The 19,204-nt window shown below is 42.4% G+C and overlaps 1 protein-coding gene across 3 annotated transcripts in view; it reads right to left on the bottom strand.

The window, feature by feature from the left end:
* VWA8 (von Willebrand factor A domain containing 8) overlaps window positions 1–19,204 on the bottom strand; it is a 686,916-nt gene that overhangs the window by 54,004 nt on the left and 613,708 nt on the right. For all 3 annotated transcript variants that reach the window (XM_073614208.1, XM_073614207.1, XM_073614209.1), the window contains exons 39-40: window positions 16,953–17,061; window positions 1,155–1,311 (exon numbers count right to left, since the gene is read on the bottom strand). In XM_073614208.1, coding sequence (XP_073470309.1) covers window positions 1,155–1,311; window positions 16,953–17,061 — 266 coding nt within the window. The remainder of the gene's footprint in view (window positions 1–1,154; window positions 1,312–16,952; window positions 17,062–19,204) is intronic.

Here is a 19,204-nt window from a genome sequence, read left to right as displayed (position 1 = left end):
GGGGCATGAGGTGGCCAAAAGTAAGTTGTGGTGAGGTGGCTGGGGAGGGATTTACTGTCACAACATGGACTAAGGTGGCCAGATGATGCGCTGTTAGTGAGGGGAGAAAGTGAGGTGACCATGTAGGAATGCACTGTTAACAGGGCGTCAGGTGACCAGGCGGAACACTGCGGGCTGGGGTGAGGTGGCTTGGAAAGGATTTATTGTTTGTGGGGGTGAGGAGGCGAGGAAGGGATATACTGTAATTGTATGTGATTTGGATGGGAAGGAATGGAGAAATGCATACCCAGCCTGCAGGAAACACAATTCTCCCATCCCCCTCTACAGAGTATTCATCTCTTATGAAGGAAATCTGGGGACTACTTGCCATCTGGTGATCCCAATGTGAGCTGGGTTTTCTTTCGTTGCCTTTTGGCATCTTTGCCTCCTCTTATGCAGCAATAGAAAATACAAAGGAACCACTCCCTCTGGGCTCACAGCAGCAGGATGTAGTTGAGATTGACAGAGCTGGACATGCTGGATGTAATGAAGGGCAGGCAAGGTAGCAGTTTAGCACCAGGTGGCAAGAAGATTCTTTATTGAGCAGCCATCAGCACTCTGTGGAAATGATCTGTATGTCTGCTGAGCTGCTGCGAATTCTGCTGCTCTTACTTAGTCCAGAACCGATGCAACAGGCATTCTCTAAATGGAAACTCAGGAACAGTGTCACATGAGCCTGTGTTGCTTTTTCCACTTTGAGGATTCTTTTTAACTATAGAATGTACAGCTCTCGGAAAAGTCACATTTTGTCACCATCACTCTTAGGTGTATGACAGATTGTGTTTACACCTTAAATTTGTCACCCTTTAAATTATCCTAACATACACAGATATAGGTATGTTTACACACGGGTTTATTATAAGTGAGCGGAGGTCTTCCAGATGTGCCAAGAATGTTACTGATGATGTATGTTTAAAATGTGAAATTTCATCAAGGCTATACATACCCGGTAAGATGCTTCCACACAGAACCCATATTTAGATATTTGAGAAATTTGGACACTACGTAAACTATTTTTTATTTTATTTTAACTATTAACTAAAGTAATATGGTGAAAGTACCAATATATTTAGATTGTTTGTATACACTTACATTCTTGCAAAAGCTACACCTACCTCTGTTTAAAGGCCTTCTCTGCCATTTCTCTAGCAGCTCTTTTAACTTCTTCAGGTACAGCATCTTTCTCAGCCTGTGACACCTGGTAGACTTTGTGTCCTGCATCCAACCGATATGGACCACCCATTCCACCCAGTCCTGCCGTGTCTCTGCCACCTAGAAAGTCACAGAAAATAGGCCTAGTATAGCAGTGAAAGTTAGTGAAAACAGAGTAAATATAGATTACAAGAAAAAAAAGAGGGCCATGTTTGGGATACATCAAAATGTTTCAAAATCAACCTAGAGAAAGTGTACTACTCTATCCACATTAAAAAAAAGCATATCTATGGTCAAACTTTAAAATCATATATTCATTTCCACACTGTTTTTCAATTATTTCTAGACAACTTACATTAATCTGAACAATCTTGAAGTTTGTATACTTTTTTATGAAGATCCCCACACATTTACTTCTTTGAATTCTGTGACACAAATTTACTATGCCCTTTGAGTAGGTATGGTTTGTCTGCATTGAATATTGCTGATCAACTCACTCCCAGTGTAAGTACATAACTAGACTAAATGGTGCTGGATTTCAGCTTCAAGTGTTGCGGCTGTACTAGGGCTATGGAAAACAACAGAAAAAAAAGTTTTCCATTCTTAATTCTATGTTCCTTCATTGCAAAGACCTACTGTATATCAAACCATCTGTTCAGGTATCTAGAGTAAGAGCTTTAAAGTTCATGTAATTTTCTTTTGTGAAATTAAAGATTGTGGACCCTGGTATGTACAGTCAACTTAGGCAAAGAATAGATGACTGCATTTGTATGTACATTAGTAAAACATCTGATATGGCAGGACATGTAAAGATCATGACCTTCTACAAATTATACTTGTTTTTTGTATTCACTGACTGAGGTCTTTAGTCTTTAACCATGGGTTATATGATACTTTCAGGTGACTGGACACTGCACCCCCTATCTAACGCTTCCCACTCCAAGCTAGCTTCAGTTTTGTAGTAAGCAATAGGGAGACCATAGAATAGAGGGCAGAACCCTGCGTCTTGTACTGTACTCCAAGAAAAAGCTTTTGCGGGTAAGTCAAACATCCTATTTTCTTCGTTGGGCAGTACCAGACAAGGGATCTTTAGTCTAAGCATGGGACACACAAAAGCATTTCAATAAAGAGGAGGAAAGCACAGGAAAACAAACTCCAACAAGTCCACATAATAAAAGGGTCAAGAAGGCATCCACATAACTAATATAGCAGCTTGTAGAGCCCGAAACTGTCTTAAGAAGAAGTCTGAACATCCATTAAACTTAACAAATGTGTAAACAGAGGACCAGGTGACAGGCTTGAAAATCTGAGAAACAGGTGCTTGTTGCTGAAAAGTTCATGAAGTACTAATGAAACTGGTAGCGTGCACATTAACAGGGAAGGAAGTGCTTGCCTAATCCACCTAGCAATAGTGGAGTGAGAAGCCCTGTGGGAACCTTCAGGAAGCACAAAGAGGGAATTTGATTGCCTAAAAGATGCTGTAGCTTAAGTAGACTCTCACAGCATAAACCATATCACATTTTCTTGGGATGTTTTGCAGCAGGACATAAAGAGGAAAAGACAATGTCCTGGTTAAGGTAAACCACCTTACGGAGGAAGAGGCTTTAGGTCACAGGACTAACTTGTTCTTGCATAGCACTAGAAAAGGATTGTTGGCTACCTCAGGGATCCTCTACACAGAGGTGACAGTCATGAGAAAGACTACACTGTGAGTAAGGTCAGATAAGAGAATATATCCCCAATAGATTTGAAAGGGCAGTCTCTGAAGGCCTGAAATTAGCAGATTAGGGTTCCACTGAGTTACAGGGGATTGTGAGGGGATAAAATGTGTGCGACACTTTGCACAAGGGCTTTAAAATTATTCTAAAAGTACTATTTTTTTAAAATGAAAAACATGGCATACCTGCTCTATACAATGGATTTGCAGTGCTGCTGCTCTCGGGCACAGCACCGGATCGAGATTGGGCTCAGGTATTTGGGAAAGGGGCTGGGGTGGCTGAAGAATGCAGTAAGGTAATAAACCTTTTGGCTTTACAACTACTTTAACCAAGGAATGAGAGGCTAATGGTCTCTGAAACAAAATAGGCAAGGCCGAGATTCCCTGCAGACAGGCTGGGGAAGATCTGGGTCATGTGACAGCTGTATATCGATTAGGAAAAAAGTTTTTTTTTTTTAATTAAAATAATTACAGTGCCATCATCCACACACAAAAATAGAATGGACAATGTAAATCAAACGGTGCATGTTTAGTATTGCTTTAAGGTCAGATGCTGATCTAGAACAGACTAGAAGAAGGATAGGTTGCATGCCATGGAGTACTTCCAAGGACAACATTTTCTAGTCAGAAACCATGCAAAATAGAGTTTGCAGATGTGAAGGTAGACTTTCAAGAAGTAAGCTTTCTAGCCTTCAAGAGTTTTTTTTGGTAGCCAAATCCTATAGGCCCCTGTCCCCTAGCACCTGGGCTTCACCAGCCATGGTGTTTAAGCCAGCAATCAAGAAGTAGGATGGTGTACTGGACCCTGGACCAGATTGTCTAGGTGATCATGGAGGGCCCACAGACAGTCCGCCAGAAGACTGAGTATGTCAGCATACCACATGCTCCTATGCCAGTTTGGTGTGATGAGAATTACCGGAATGTCCTCCATCTCAACTCCGCAAAGCAGAAGAGGGAGGATCTGAAGAGTGGAAAGCTATAGATCAGGTAGAAATGATCCCTCGGAGTCACCAGAGCATCCACTTTGAGGGACTGTGGGTCCTTGGACCTGGAGACAAACCTATTTTTTGTTGAATCTGCATGCCAAAAGATCCATGTGCAGCATCGCTCCCCTGTAGCAAAGGGCTTAGAACACCTTCAGGTGGAGAGCCGTTCGACCAGATTAAGACTCTGAGAAAGACTGCTTGAAATATTTTTCACACCTGTTATGTGGACAGGGCCAAAATCTGCAACTCGGCCTCCTTGGTGGTTGATTTAGAACTGTGAACAGGTTGGAGTAGAAACCCTGAAAGCTCTCCTCGTGTGGGACTGTGACAATTAACATTATGAGGAGGATCTGCTGACCGGTCTATCTTTGTGGAGAGTGAGGTTTGAGGGCATGAAGCACGGTGAAGGCAGAACTCAAAACTCCAGTTTGTAGTCCCTAGAAATAACAGTCTAGACTCAAACATCTGATGTTTTCTGGGACCAGAAGGCCAAAAAAAGCACACAGGCACTCCCCCCACTGGCTCTGACAAGTGTGGACACCCTCATCATTGAGAAAATGGCTTTGAGCCAGGCTTGAATGACCACATCTTCAGACAACAGTTAGTCCTAGACTTGGAGCTGGAGACTTGAGAGGACAAAAGGAACTTTCCCTAATCACAGGAGTTCTTCTAACCAGCATTTGGGCCAAATAATACTCCACTTCTTGTGGATGAAGAGAAGGCTCATACTGGAGGTGTAGCGAAATTTATCCACCAGCTTTCACAGTAGCATAAAGCCACAGGTAAAAGCTCTAGCTGGTGACAAACAGAGGGATCTGTTAAGATGAAGCTAGAGTCTCTGGCCTTGCAGTTATTCCAGACAGCAAGGGTCTGGCAAACTGCCATGGACGCAATTGCAGAATGCATGAAAGGACCTGTCAAGAAAAAAAGGGTCTTAAAAAAAGCCTTTAACCTTTTGCCCACTGGGTCCCAGAATACAATTCTTAAAAAAAAGAGATGATGGGGTCCCTACAGGGACCGTCCAGTTTTGTAAGATTAAAATGTTGCTGACCAAAATGTATTTATAGAAACAATCAGCTTTTCAGGGTGAGGCCGGTCATATAGGACAGGCCTTCAGAGCGAGTGGACTGGGTAAGGTCTAAGCAGACTTGGGCAATTGTAGGAAACAGATTCAGGAGACATTGGGGTGAGCAGGCTTTGGCTGCTCTAACACTAAACAAGAGTGTACAGCATCAATAATTGAAGCAAAAGTATTCCTAAGCTTAGATGAAATTTCAGTCGAAGGCGACTTGTCTTTATCTAATTTCTGAGAAAGTGAAGAAGGATCTTCCACACCTACCTCCTTCTCAGGCAGTGCATCTTCAGCCAAGGCAAAGTCAGGGGCTGACCCAGGAGGGGAGACTGAAAGGGCTTGCTTGTGATCCCTGTTATCTATTGCTTCTAAAAAGGACTGAAATCCTGACCATTAAATCAGACACTTGAGCATAAAACGCCTCACCAGATAAGCAGTAGAAAGGCTGTATGACTGAAGGCCCAGTCGAGTGCTCAGAGGAAGACAGGAAGTCAGACTAGGGGCAACTACCTGAACAGAGGGTAGCAGGGCTTTGTGGAGATAGACTAACCCCCCCACACCCAAAGTCATGCAACTTTGAACAAGTGAGGCCATCTGACCCTTAACCCTGACGCTTATGATCTGCCATGTGTTGTGCAAAAAAAGTGTCTCCAGAGGCACTCACAACCTCTGTTGCTGGCAAGCCTTCTGTGCCAGACACCATAAGCTGCAGAACCAAAACAGGAATCCAAAGATTGCTGTGCTGTTTTGTACAGTAAGAAGCCAGGAACTGCTGGTGATGACTGAGAGAAGGCATGGCAAAAGAAAGAAAATGGCACACACATGTTTAGTGTAGTCACTGGAAACTAGGTCGTACAGGTGCAATAGTGCCAGATGCAACAAAGGCAAAAAATGACTCCAAACTGACTCCCGCTGAAAGCTGTAACATACTGTGTCACAGCCTAAAGGTCCTTTATGGCCTAGGCATAAGAGCAACAGCACCTCAGGACAAATATAATGGGTATAAGCCCTGCTCTTACTGCTGCAGATGTATTTGCACTCTGGGTGAGACTCTCATGCTGGCTTCACCCTCCACAGCTGGCATAAAGGAACAGGGCTCCACCAACAACAGACCACAGCCATGGACCAGTACAGCACCCAGTGACAAACTCAATTAGATGCATCACATCCCAAGGTGAGTGCCCATGCAAGATCCAGCACCCCAAAAAAATATTAGAGGCCAGCTTTCCATCTTAATCCAAGCGAGGTCTGGGTACAGTCCCCCAAGGCTGAGCCGTAGAGTCAACTGATCCAGAAGCTGCAGAAGAAGCTATAATGGCTATAATGCAGCCTAGAATCTTGAAAGGAGAATCAACTTAGAGTAAAAAACCTCCTTAGTAAACAAGTAAGGTTCTTTCAGTAGCGTGAAGAGGTCCATCACCTAAGGACAGTAGCAAAAAACGAATGTAGCTGGGAGTGAAAGGGGTTATATAGGGGATGTTGATGCAAGGTTTTTTTGCCAGCGTCCAACAGCCAAGGTAGATGCATATACCTCATGATTAAAAATCTAAAGACCATGTGTCCTATAGTATATGGCTATTAAAAAACAGTAAGCCTTAGAACATCTTTAGTTTAGATCACAAACGTAACTATTGTTTAGCTGTGAAAATATATATTTTTTTTTTGCATGAAATGTACTGGATGGCTGAAAGTCTAAACAATTGTTAATTTATCCCACAATGTGTTATTTTATCACCCTCTCAGATGGTTCATTTTCCATACACTTAAAATAATAATACGGTAACTAGTCTAAAAAAAATACAGAAAAGTAAGGCAATCATAAATCTATGTTTTTTTTAAAATAACTTGCCTATATTAAATTCCCCCGCTACTAAAGTGCAGGTTACGCAATCGCTATGGCTTCCCAAACGACTAACGGACCTGCTAGCAGGTGTGTACATAGTGGAAGAATTATGTCATTGCTGCAAATGACGTTGCTGCCATGCTATTATAAGAGTAGGAGAGGAGTAGCTGGAGGCAGAAGGGATAGGTGGACAGAAGCGGCTGGAGGCAGGATGGATGGGTAGGGAGGAGTGGCTGGAGGCTGGACAAGATGGGTCAGAAGCATCAGCTAGAGGCAAGATGGACAGGCAGGAAGGAGTGGCTGGAGGCAGGATGGATAAGCGGTGGGGTGCAGCTTTCCACAGACTACGGAATAAATTGCTAGGTGTTTGCATCTGATTGGTTTCTATTTGCTACAGCATTTATTTTCTCTCTGTGCAGTGAATCTGCACAACAGCTGTTATTTCATAAATGATGTGTAAAATATATCAAAGACAAGTAAATGCACTGCCCAGACAACTAAACAGATGTATTTATTCCATTTCTTTACCTCCATGCTTTAGAAATGAGCTCTAAAGCATTACTGAACAACACCTTTGCGAGTTAATGTAAAGTAAATGTTGCATACACACAGCTTTTTAAAAGGGAGCTATTAATAATGCTGAGCCCTGAGAAAAACTCTTTCCTCATGTTAAGTTTAAGATACATAGACAATAACTGATATTCCTTCAATATGTTTTATGTTCCTGCGCTAAATGCCTCTCACTGCCAAAATATAACTTTTTTAGTTTGTCCTTAAATGACAGGAACTTCCACTGCTGCATTACTTCATCTGAAATCTTTCCAACAACTGCATATTTAAAGCTCATCTAAAGGCCTAAAGGAGAATGATTAGTGCTAAACAATGTGGCCCAGACCAAAGAATTAGTACTAGTGTAGCACTACCCTCGTAGAAGTTGCTGAAGTTAGGGTTCACCACTGCTGCACAGCCAATCACACTGCAATTCCTTCTTTCACCCAGCTTGTTTTGTTGCTTTATAATGGGATGATTATTTGGATAGGGTAAGGGATTATGGGATGCCCAGCGTGACAATGAACAGAACTTCAGGGACAACTTCCTCCCTATTTACAGATTCCTCTTCTCACTTCCAACTGCACACACTCCTGCTGGTTCATTGTTGAAGCGAACTAACAGTATGTCGCTAGTTCAGCAAAGGCCCTTTACAGGCAGGAACTTTCAGTCCCTTTGACAAAGTAGCACAAATGGAGTGAAAAGCATAACACATCTCCTTCTGCCTTCCTGTGGATACTGATCCCAGTTCCTCTTGCTTGCAGAATACTAGCCCACCTGGCTGCACCTGGCTGCTTTTCTACCTAGTCCTGCTGACTGTCTCTCTGCCCCAGTCTTGCCCGACTGACACACACACACACACATGGAGATTCTCCAGGGCAAGGTCGGATGAAAACTTGGCACACCGCTGGCTTTATGAGAGATCTGCCAAAGGTGGCAGTTTCTCCCCTTGTCTGTCCCTGCACTGTGCTAATCTATTCACTGTCTCTCCTTGCTCTCTTCGGCTTAAATACCTCTAACTGCCTTCTGTGGTGGGATCCTTCCAGGCCAGCCTCCCGAGCTCCAGCCTGAGGTAAACCCACCGTGGGGGAAGGGGTCCCTCAAGGGCCACCGACAGCCTCCCTCAGCACTGCTTCTCCATCTTCCATCCGATCTTCCTTGCTGGCAAGGTCCATGTCCATTTATGGGTTTCCCAGTCCCCTGCCAAGCCCACTCCTGGGGATTGGCTGAAGTCCCATAAATATGCAAGGCAGCACCCCCCCCCAGCCCCATAATCTTGTAACCCTATTACAGACTCACCGTGTAACAGGAGTCAGAGTACAGTTTATCTACTCTCACTGCTGTTAGCACACACTAGAAGGTGCTACACCAGTATCATTCAGAGGTTATCTTGAGGTGGTAATCTGTGCTGAATAGTAGAACCAGCTAGCCCTGATTTGATAAAACTTATCATATTTGTCCTGTCTCATGAACACCTACTTTTCTACCTCCATGATATCGTTCACGGTGTTCTCCTTTTCAAGCAGATTAGGGCACTGTTCTTGTTTCCAAGGGTGAGTGATGGGGCCTTAGCAGCATTTAGTGGATGTGGAAGCACACTAATTTTAAATAACTTAATGGAGGTGTAGGTGCCATAGAACAGGAATTGGAAAGGATTATAAGTAATAGGATGTTGGGATATTTTCTCTATTCACGGCCTTTAAGCTTTTCAGAACAGCTGAATCTTTGGGTATTTCCACCACAGACAAATAAAGGAGCCAGTCTGTATATAACCTTAGTGCTAAGAGAGGAAATGCGAGTCAAGGGCAGTGTTGTAAAATTTTTGACAAGAGAAAAATTGCATTTTTTCCCATTTCCCATTTGTTTAAGAAATAGGCATCCTAAGTAAACCAAAGTTTGCACATTAAAGTGTAGTTTCACTTTTACAGAAAAATCTGTAAGGTAAACTTACACAGGACCCCCACCTCGCCCCCCCCCCCCCACCTTCCAGTCCCGCTGACCTGCATGGCAGCGATCACCTGTTCTGAGCCCCGGTATAGCAGCCTCATGGCTTCGGGGCTTAAAAATGCTCTCAGCTTTGTCTCTTCTTCTTCCCTGCTAAGAGGAAAAGCTACACGGGTTCTGATTGGTCGGCGCCATCCATGTAATGGCGCCGACCAATTAGAATACTCCTAAACGTACCTTCTGATAGGTACGATTAAGCTCCAGGAATTTCTAAGCCATGAGACGGCTATACCAGGGCTCAGAATAGGCGATGGCCACTATTCAGGTCAGCGGGACAGGGGGGCGAGGTAGGGGTCCTTTGTAAGTTCACCTTACAGATTAATCTGTAAAGGTGAACTTACCCTTTAAAGAAAGAAAACGATTAATACCTGAGTTGTCTTTGCAAAGTTTTTCAAATACCCAAAAAATATCAAGGGGTCTGAGTGTAATTAAAACATTACTAAACCCACAATAGTAAAATCAGTCTGTATATGCAGTAAAGCATGCTTGTTATACACACTGTGGAATCTAATGGGATAATCCTGCGCAATGTGTAAAAAGGCTGTTTGATCCGGTCTTCTCTGATCCTCCCCTTCTTCCACAATCTCCTGATAGCACAGAGTCTTGGAGGCACTCTGTACATGCTCAGTTTGGGGTGTGTATTGCTAGAGAGTTTTTTTTTGGGGGGGGGAGTGCATTTGATCAGCACAGGGCCAATCAGCACTGTCCAGACAGAGGGTCAGGAATCAAGCTGCCTCACAGGACAGTCAGAGGAGAATGACAACTCCTCCTACTGGCTTTAACTAGTACTCAGCCAGACACAGCTATATGCTGCTGATGAGAAAAGGTATTTAGCAGTTTATATTAACTAAAATAATTGCATTTCCATGCTCTGTGTACTGTGGGAGACCAGAAATAGTGAATGCAGGCTCCTGTTTTTTTTAACACTTTAAGGATTTACAATTAAAGTCCCTTAGCTTAATGTATCTCCAAGTATTCATGGGGGACTGTCCTAGAGTTTGGTTTAGAGGTCATCCGAGGGCAACCAAGTGCCCCGTGGAGCAAACTTTTTAACAAGTGTTTCTGTCAAATCCCCAATTCCAAAATAAGAGAAATAACTTTACCCGCAGCAAATCACGTATAGCCCCCTAAGGGGGACAAGGGACATACAGATGAAGCTAAAGTACCCTTACAGTTAAATTATATGTAAACCCTCACCATGTAAAACAGCCTATTCAGGTTATAATAGAAATGAAAGACAAAACATTTGTGTGTGTGTGTATATATATATATATATATATATATATATATATATATATATATATATATATACACATACACATACACAGTGGGGAAGGAAAGTATTTAGACCCCCTTACATTTTTCACTCTTTGTTATATTGCAGTCATTTGCTAAAATCATTTAAGTTCATTTTTTTCCTCATTAATGTACACAGAGCACCCCATATTGACAGAAAAACACACAGAATTGTTGACATTTTTGCAGATTTATTAAAAAAGAAAAACTGAAATATCACATGGTCCTAAGTATTCAGACCCTTTGCTGTGTCACTCATATATTTTACTCAGGTGCTGCCCATTTCTTCTGATCATCCTTGAGATGGTTCTACCCCTTCATTTGAGTCCATCTGTGTTTGATTATACTGATTGGACTTAATTAGGAAAGCCACACACTTGTCTATATAACACCTTACAGCTCACAGCGCATGTCAGGGCAAATGAGAATCATGAGGTCAAAGGAACTGCCTGAAGAGCTCAGAGACAGAATTGTGGCAAGGCATAGATCTGGCCAAGGTTACAAAAAAATTTCTGCTGCAATTAAGGTTCCTAAGAGCACAGTGGCCTCCATAATCCTTAAATGGAAGACGTTTGGGACGACCAGAACCCTTCCTAGAGCTGGCCGTCCGGTCAAACTGAGCTATCGGGGGAGAAGAGCCTTGGTGAAAGAGGTAAAGAAGAACCCAAATATCACTGTGGCTGAGCTCCAGAGATGCAGTCGGGAGATAGGAGAAAGTTGTAGAAAGTCAACCATCACTGCAGCCCTCCACCAGTCGGGGCTTTATGGCAGAGTGACCCGACGGAAGCCTCTCCTCAGTGCAAGACACATGAAAGCCCGCATTGAGTTTGCTAAAAAAAAACACCCGAAGGACTCCAAGATGGTGAGAAATAAGATTCTCTGGTCTGATGAGACCAAGATAGAACTTTTTGGCCTTAATTCTAAGCAGTATGTTTGGAGAAAACCAGGCACTGCTCATTACCTGTCCAATACAGTCCCAACAGTGAAGCATGGTGGTGGTAGCATCATGCTGTGGGGGTGTTTTTCAGCTGCAGGGACAGGACGACTGGTTGTAATCGAGGGAAAGATGAATGCGGCCAAGTACAGAGATATTCTGGACGAAAACCTTCTCCAGAGTGCTCAGGACCTCAGACTGGGCCGAAGGTTTACCGTCCAACAAGACAATGACCCTAAGAGCACAGCTAAAATAACGAAGGAGTGGCTTCACAACATCTCCGTGACTGTTCTTGAATGGCCCAGCCAGAGCCCTGACTTAAACTCAATTGAGCATCTCTGGAGAGACCTAAAAATGGCTGTCCACCAACGTTTACCATCCGACCTGACAAAACTGGAGAGGATCTGCAAGGAGGAATGGCAGAGGATCCCCAAATCCAGGTGTGAAAAACTTGTTGCATCTTTCCCAAAAAGACTGAGGTCTGAGGTCCTGAGCACTGTGGAGAAGGTTTTCGTCCAGGATATCCCTGTACTTGGCCGCATTCATCTTTCCCTCAATTGCAACCAGTCATCCTGTCCCTGCATCTGAAAAACACCCCCACAGCATGATGCTGCTACCACCATGCTTCACTGTTGGGACTGTATTGGACAGGTGATGAGCAGTGCCTGGTTTTCTTCACACATACCGCTTAGAATTAGGGACAAAAAGTTCTATCTTGGTCTCATCAGACCAGAGAATCTTATTTCTCACCATCTTGGAGTCCTTCAGGTGTTTTTTTAGCAAACTCTGTGCGGGCTTTCATGTGTCTTGCACTGAAGAGAAGCTTCCGTCGGTTCACTCTGCCATAAAGCCCCGACTGGTGGAGGGCTGCAGTGATGGTTGACTTTCTACAACTTTCTCCCATCTCCCGATTGCATCTCTGGAGCTCAGCCACAGTGATCTTTGGGTTCTTCTTTACCTCTCTCACCAAGGCTCTTCTCTCCTGATAGCTCAGTTTGGCCGGACAGCCAGCTCTAGGAAGGGTTCTGGTTGTCCCAAACGTCTTCCATTTAAGGATTATGGAGGCCACTTAGGAACCTTAAGTGCAGCAGAAATTTTTTTGTCACCTTGGCCAGATCTGTGCCTTGCCACAATTCTGTCTCTGAGCTCTTCAGGCAGTTCCTTTGACCTCATGATTCTCATTTGCTCTGACATGCACTGTGAGCTGTAAGGTCTTATATAGACAGGTGTTTGGCTTTCCTAATCAAGTCCAATCAGTATAATCAAACACAGCTGGACTCAAATGAAGGTGTAGAACCATCTCAAGGATGATCAGAAGAAATGGACAGCACCTGAGTTAAATATATGAGTGTCACAGCAAAGGGTCTGAATACTTAGGACCATGTGATATTTCAGATTTTTTTTTAATAAATTTGCAAAAATGTCAACAATTCTGTGTTTTTCTGTCAATATGGGGTGCTGGGTGTATATTAATGAGGAAAAAAACGAACTTAAATGATTTTAGCAAATGGCTGCAATATAACAAAGAATGAAAAATTTAAGGGGGTCTGAATACTTTCCGTCCCCACTATATAGATGTGCAAAGGGCATTAGATGGTTCTTGTAGAACCATGTCCATTTTAAATGGCCCACCCCTAATTAAGATTCGCCCTCTACAATGGCTGGCTGAACACATTAAAAAAAAAAGTGTACCTGACGTTTTTTTTGGAAAGGTAGGCAACCATGCAGGAAGGGGTCACGCTGCAGAACACGTGAAAGGGTCCTGCTGTAGGACCACAATAAAGGGCCCTGCAATGGGAGTAAAGGGCATAGATCAGTGGCAAGGACCCCGGGACAGGGGGGTCCTTCATGGTTTCTTGCACCGGGGCCCTTAAGGTTCTAGTTACGCCTCTGATGTAGCCTGATAGCACCTATAGCTGTTTGCAGATGCTTGCATGTAAATGCTGCATGAGGGATTACATGCGAATGGCCAGAAATAGCTACAGGTGCTGTCAGGCTCCCATTTGCTTTTAAAGGGGCTTTACAATAGCTCCTATTTGCATTGATTCTGGTGAGTTTCCTGTGGGTAATTGCAAATGGCCTCATTTTCAAATGTGAATGGGGCCTTAGTTTGTCATTTTGTCAGTATATAACAGTCTGAAGGTCACATTAGATATTGCAATACATTCTGATCTGCTGGTCTATTCTTATTGTTCTGTCTGCACCTATTTACATGGATCCACTCTGAGTCTCCCACGGGTAATCACAAATGGCCCCACTCGTAAGTGTGAATGGTGCTTTAGGCCAGACTTTTTCAACCAGGGTGCCTTTAGGTGTCTTAAGGGGTGCCTTGGCAAAATGCCTAAGGGGGGGAATCAAGCATGCCTACTAGTTACATAAAACTACAAGTTTTCACTGTGCACCATTACAGCCTTCCAGCCGCCAGTGTCCTAATAACCAATAACATGTTCGGTTGATAAGGAGGATGTTGGGCACTTGCACAGCATCCTTGTTTGCCCCTCCCCTGCCCCTCTCTATCAGCTCTGGGATCACATTAGCTGAGTGAGGAAGAGAAACTGAGGGAGAAGAGAAACATTGCATTAGGACACGTATTCGTCAACGCAGTCCTAATGCATGGACAAGTGAGCACTTAGATCTTCCCTCTTTTTATCTGTATACGGTTTGATGCCCCCACTGATGTTATCGATCTGGAGGAGAAGTTTAAACGAACCTGTTTTGCAGCCTACCTTTTGTGTGGGACCTGCTTGCATGACTACCTGTTAGCTCAGGGGTCCATGCTCTGAGGTGAGCGTAGAAATTAGACTGAAGATAGAGGGACTGTTACCATTCATTTGATATTGCTGATCTTCACTGGTGGAGTTATCTTTTCATCTTACTGGGACTTGTTGTTCAGCAGCATATTGAACTGTGTTTTATTGCGGTGCACTTCCTAGTTTTATCATTTGTTACGAATTTTTGTGAAAGTTTTTTAGTGTTCAGTTTGCATTCTGGGGGGTATATTTTTGCGCTGATTGCACATTCTATTTTACATACAAGAAAGAATACAAGTTGCAGTAAGTACACTACAGTTACTTTCATGTATTACTGCTTTTATTGTCTGAAAAAATGTTTGTGTGCCCTTTGCTGTTGAAGGCAGAATATGATATCACCAATAGAGAAAGAAAACCAGTAAGACTAGAAAAATTTATTTTAGAAGAATATCACCTAATTGGTAAACATTTTTTAAACTGTAAATTTGTTTTTAGGGTAGCGTGAAGCATGAATAACAGAAAAATACCAAGCAAGATGATCTATGAGTTTATAACACTTGGTAGATCATCCAGGCTTGATAACCATTTTGCAGGCAGCTGTTTCCCAATGAATCTGTGAAAATGAAGGCAATGACCCAGCAGAAAGGTTACTCTTGTGAGGGATCATTAAAATAAAAGCATTCCTAGAGCCATGTCTTACATAATAGACATGATCACATGACAGGCCCGGGATCCTCCACTACAGGCTAGCGCCCTTGCCTCAAGCTGCACTCTACACAGGTGTGGGACTTGACTTGGGAAGACCCCGGATTAAGAGTTGTAATGCTGGTAAAGATCAGAGAAAGCAGTAATGAGAAGGGCAAAGGAAAAGTAAAATGAATGAAGCTTTAGTGTCCCACAAACATGACAGCAAACCAGCATTCGTAGAGGAAACATGAGCAAAACAATGTGCTGAATACATGCTACATGAATAATGAAAGCGTTCTGAGGGAAAGGAAAATAACTGGTGTTTTATAATATGTCAAAATAATGTGTGAGGTATTGATATGTTGGTTTTGAAATGTCTCATTTATAATAAATAACAGTTGGAATGTTTGAAAAAAAAAATAGGCACCAAGATTTTTACAGGAACTAAATCTACCATGTGTTTGCAAAGATCTTGAAAATGACATGTCCAAAGACATGCTGGTAGGTTAATTGGCTTCTGTTCAAAAATTAGCCCTAGTATATGAATGTGAGTTGGGGACCTTGGATTGTGGGCTCCTTGAAGGTAGGGACCATTGTGGGTGTGCGATGTATGTGTGGAGTGCTGCGTGAATTGGCAGCGCTATATGGGTACCTTAAATAAATAGGGGTAATTGTAGATACGCACCCACAATCACTCAGGTTGAACTGGATGGACTGGTGTCTTTATTCAACCTTACTATGTAACTATGTAACTATGTGATTTGTGTTTAGCGTGTAAAGTAGTCAAATACTTACCTTATTCCTCACTATCACAGGTCTCCCACCCACCATGACTGGTGTCATGAACTGCTCCTTCTTCACCAGTATTTCAGTCATGGCCTGCCTGGCTTCATTACCAATATGCAAAACCAATGGTCCTGCATTTTGACGTCGAGGGTACTACCCACATAAGGAGGGGAACAATCGACAAAGCCAGGAATAAGGTATGTATTCATCTACTTTACCCCTAGACTAAACTAGCTATTAATCCTTTATATCTGGGGGGGGGGGGGTGTCTGTGGGGGGTGATGCAATATTAATTTACTGCTGATGACTAGAGTTCAGTTACAAAAAAATCTGTAACTGGTTTACACTGCAAATGATTTCTGGGCAACACAGCTGACTAAAAAACGAATATTACAGCAAGGTTCTTGGTCTCATTTAAGTACTCTCTCTAACTGGGATCTGAAAGAGTGGTTAACAACCTGTTACACTAAGCTAAGAAATCTAGCATTCACAGTTTTATTCAAACTATTTTTATTAACTAAAGAGGTTATCTGAATTATGGTACATTCAAAACACTATTAAATAGCAACACTGGGAAAGATCATTAACAATAAGTTCCCTGTGGATCACTATTATTGCCAATATACCTGTACAAGTAACAGTCTGCAGACATCCAGTATGCACAACCCATAATATATTTTCTACTACATTCAATGCAAAATGTCAGAGTTAGTAGAAGTGTGAAGATTTGACAAAATAAAAAGTTATAAGTCCAACAAGGTTGTATTAGAAATAGCGGAGTGCCGCATATAGTTGGGGCATGTCAGCTGGGCTTCAATAAAGTTTACACTGTATCAGGATAGCACTTCCATTTCAGCTTGAAATAATGGGATGGGGCTTAAAATAAAAGTGCATGCTACCTAAACAGTTAAAAATAGGCCCACCTCTGCCAAAGGTAATAATATCTCTAGCCCTGTCTACAACTGCATTTACAATGCAGTATTGCTGAATACTGCAATGTCGTAATGCTGCGTTATCACTGTTGAAACAATTATATTTACACATACAACATGCTTTAGAATGATTTATAAATAATATATTCTGATATCTTTTTGACACATTTTACATTATATATAATACATTATATATAATACTAACCCGTTCCACCAGCCCACATATTTCCACCAACATGGGGCATGTTATCCGGATCCATCTTTCCATGCTTCGGTGAACTCACATCCAAACCGCTCTCTCTCTGCACTGTGATCTAAAAAATAGAGCAAATGCAAAACAACATTAGTCACTTGGGGCTTAAATTAATAACAAACATGTTATATTCACCTGCTCTGTGCAATGGTTTTGCACAAAACAGCCCTGATCCTCCTCTTCTCAGGCCCCACTGAGTGCCCACCATAGCATACCACTTGCTATGGGAACATGTGCAGGCTCACTCCCTGTGTCTGTGTGTCCGTAGACACATATAGCATTGCTTAGCCCCGCCACCTGCTCCCTTCTCACTGGCTGTGATTGACAGCAGTGGGAGCCATTGGCTCTTGGTGCTGTGTCTGAGTCTATGAGGAAAGAGAGAGCTGAGAGAACCGCTGCTTGTGTGCTCATTGCTGTATAGAGATTGGGTTTAGGGAAGTATGGGGGGGGGGGGGGGGTGTGCTGAGAGGGGGAGCTGCACTCAGAAGGTTTTTTTACCCTAATGCGGAGATTGCATTAAGGTGAAAAACCTTCAGCCTTTAGAACCACTTTAAGATGCCATAGTGTGCCCTGCACTATAATGACATATATCCCTAAGTATAGCAGTTACTATATTGTATAGTAATTACTATGCCTAAGGTGACAACATAGCTTTTTTTAGTCAAACTGGGAAGAAAAAATGTCTTGTGTGCATCTATACACCAAAAAATAATAAATAAATAATTCAAATTAAGTGTTGTGTTAAAACTAAAACAAATAGGTGTCAAATGTGCAAAGTGCTCAATCTTGAATCAAGTCCCAAAATATCAATCCAATGAATGGTGATGGAAAAAGTAGTCAGTATTGTAACCAAGGATAAGAAATGAAACAAATCAAGCACCCTCCACCACAGCGGTCGACCACCACCAAACAGATAAGATATGCTCTTACTAGACAGCCAGGACCTCTTATTAGGAAGGTCAAACGCTATGGGATATTCCCATATTTAATACCTATTTGTTTTAACACTTTATTTTTATTTCTTATGTTTGTGATAAATATCGCACAGTTGTAATTGCAGCTTTTTAGTAATTGTTGTTGACACAAGTGCAGTAATTTTATGTTTTTATACAATAGCTATTATTGGTTCTGATCAATTTTGATCCTTTTGTTGTGAAAATCAGACTTAAAAGCAGCTTTGGCTTCTGCTTGAGAGTTTTTTAAATATTCTTTGATGGAAATGCCCAAATGACCACTTCTGTTCAGCCATATCTTTACTACTTGTATGTGCCAACATTTCTCATTTGCTAAATACTGCAATGATAACACAGGTTTTCACTGGGTTAGCTTTATCTGTAAAATAATGCCTGAATTGCTTTGTTATGGCTCTGTGTTGTGAAACATCTATGTACAGCTATGCAGTTAGAGAAGTGCCTGTGTATTGTAAATTACGACGGCAAGCTTACAGAGATTACCACTATGATGTTTTGCTGTAATTTAGCATCTACCATATCATTAGCCCACTGTTTAAATTAATCAGAAATTGATTTAATCTAGGGGAGGCTACATTCTAAACAGTGTTTTTAAAGACAGTTGTTACTCTGAAAATGCAATCTCTTTGCTCTAAATATTGCATTCCTTGGTTCTTTTACAGTATGTCACTAGACTATAGAAGCTGCATTCCTCAAAAATCATATGAGCTTCCAGAAGGTGGTGATGATTCCTCTTTGGATTTCATTAAGGAACAGACTTTACCAGATTGCCTTGTGAGATAAAATAATCTGGGCAGATTAAAAACACAACAGTGAAAAGCCCCCATAGACCTCTAATTGACTCTTTAATAGAAAATTCAATAGACTGTTATTGGCTGTACATGTCTATACAGTGGGCAAACATCACTGGATACAGATTTATCCCAGAGGGACAACAATGTTAAACTATCAAAATCCAGGGGGAGTGATCAGTAAGCAATGTGAGCAGGATGTGAATGGGAGTGGAACACCACCCTCCTGCTACTGATTACCCCTCCAATAACACCTGGGAGAACATGTGAACACTCATGCTCAGAACTTTGGAGAGTGGGAGTTTTTGGGAGCTGGATGGGCTGTGTTTGTGCCTGTACCTGTGTCAGTGGTTGTGCCTGGAGCTGAAGGTGCCCGGAGCTAAGAGGTCTGTGCTGGGCGGAACAACGAGGAGACATATCAGATCTCTGGATCGCGACTGTG

Source organism: Aquarana catesbeiana, linkage group LG02 (genome assembly GCF_042186555.1).
Source record: "Aquarana catesbeiana isolate 2022-GZ linkage group LG02, ASM4218655v1, whole genome shotgun sequence".
Classification (NCBI taxonomy): Eukaryota; Metazoa; Chordata; class Amphibia; order Anura; family Ranidae; genus Aquarana; species Aquarana catesbeiana.
This window is presented reverse-complemented; position numbering and strand designations above follow the sequence as displayed.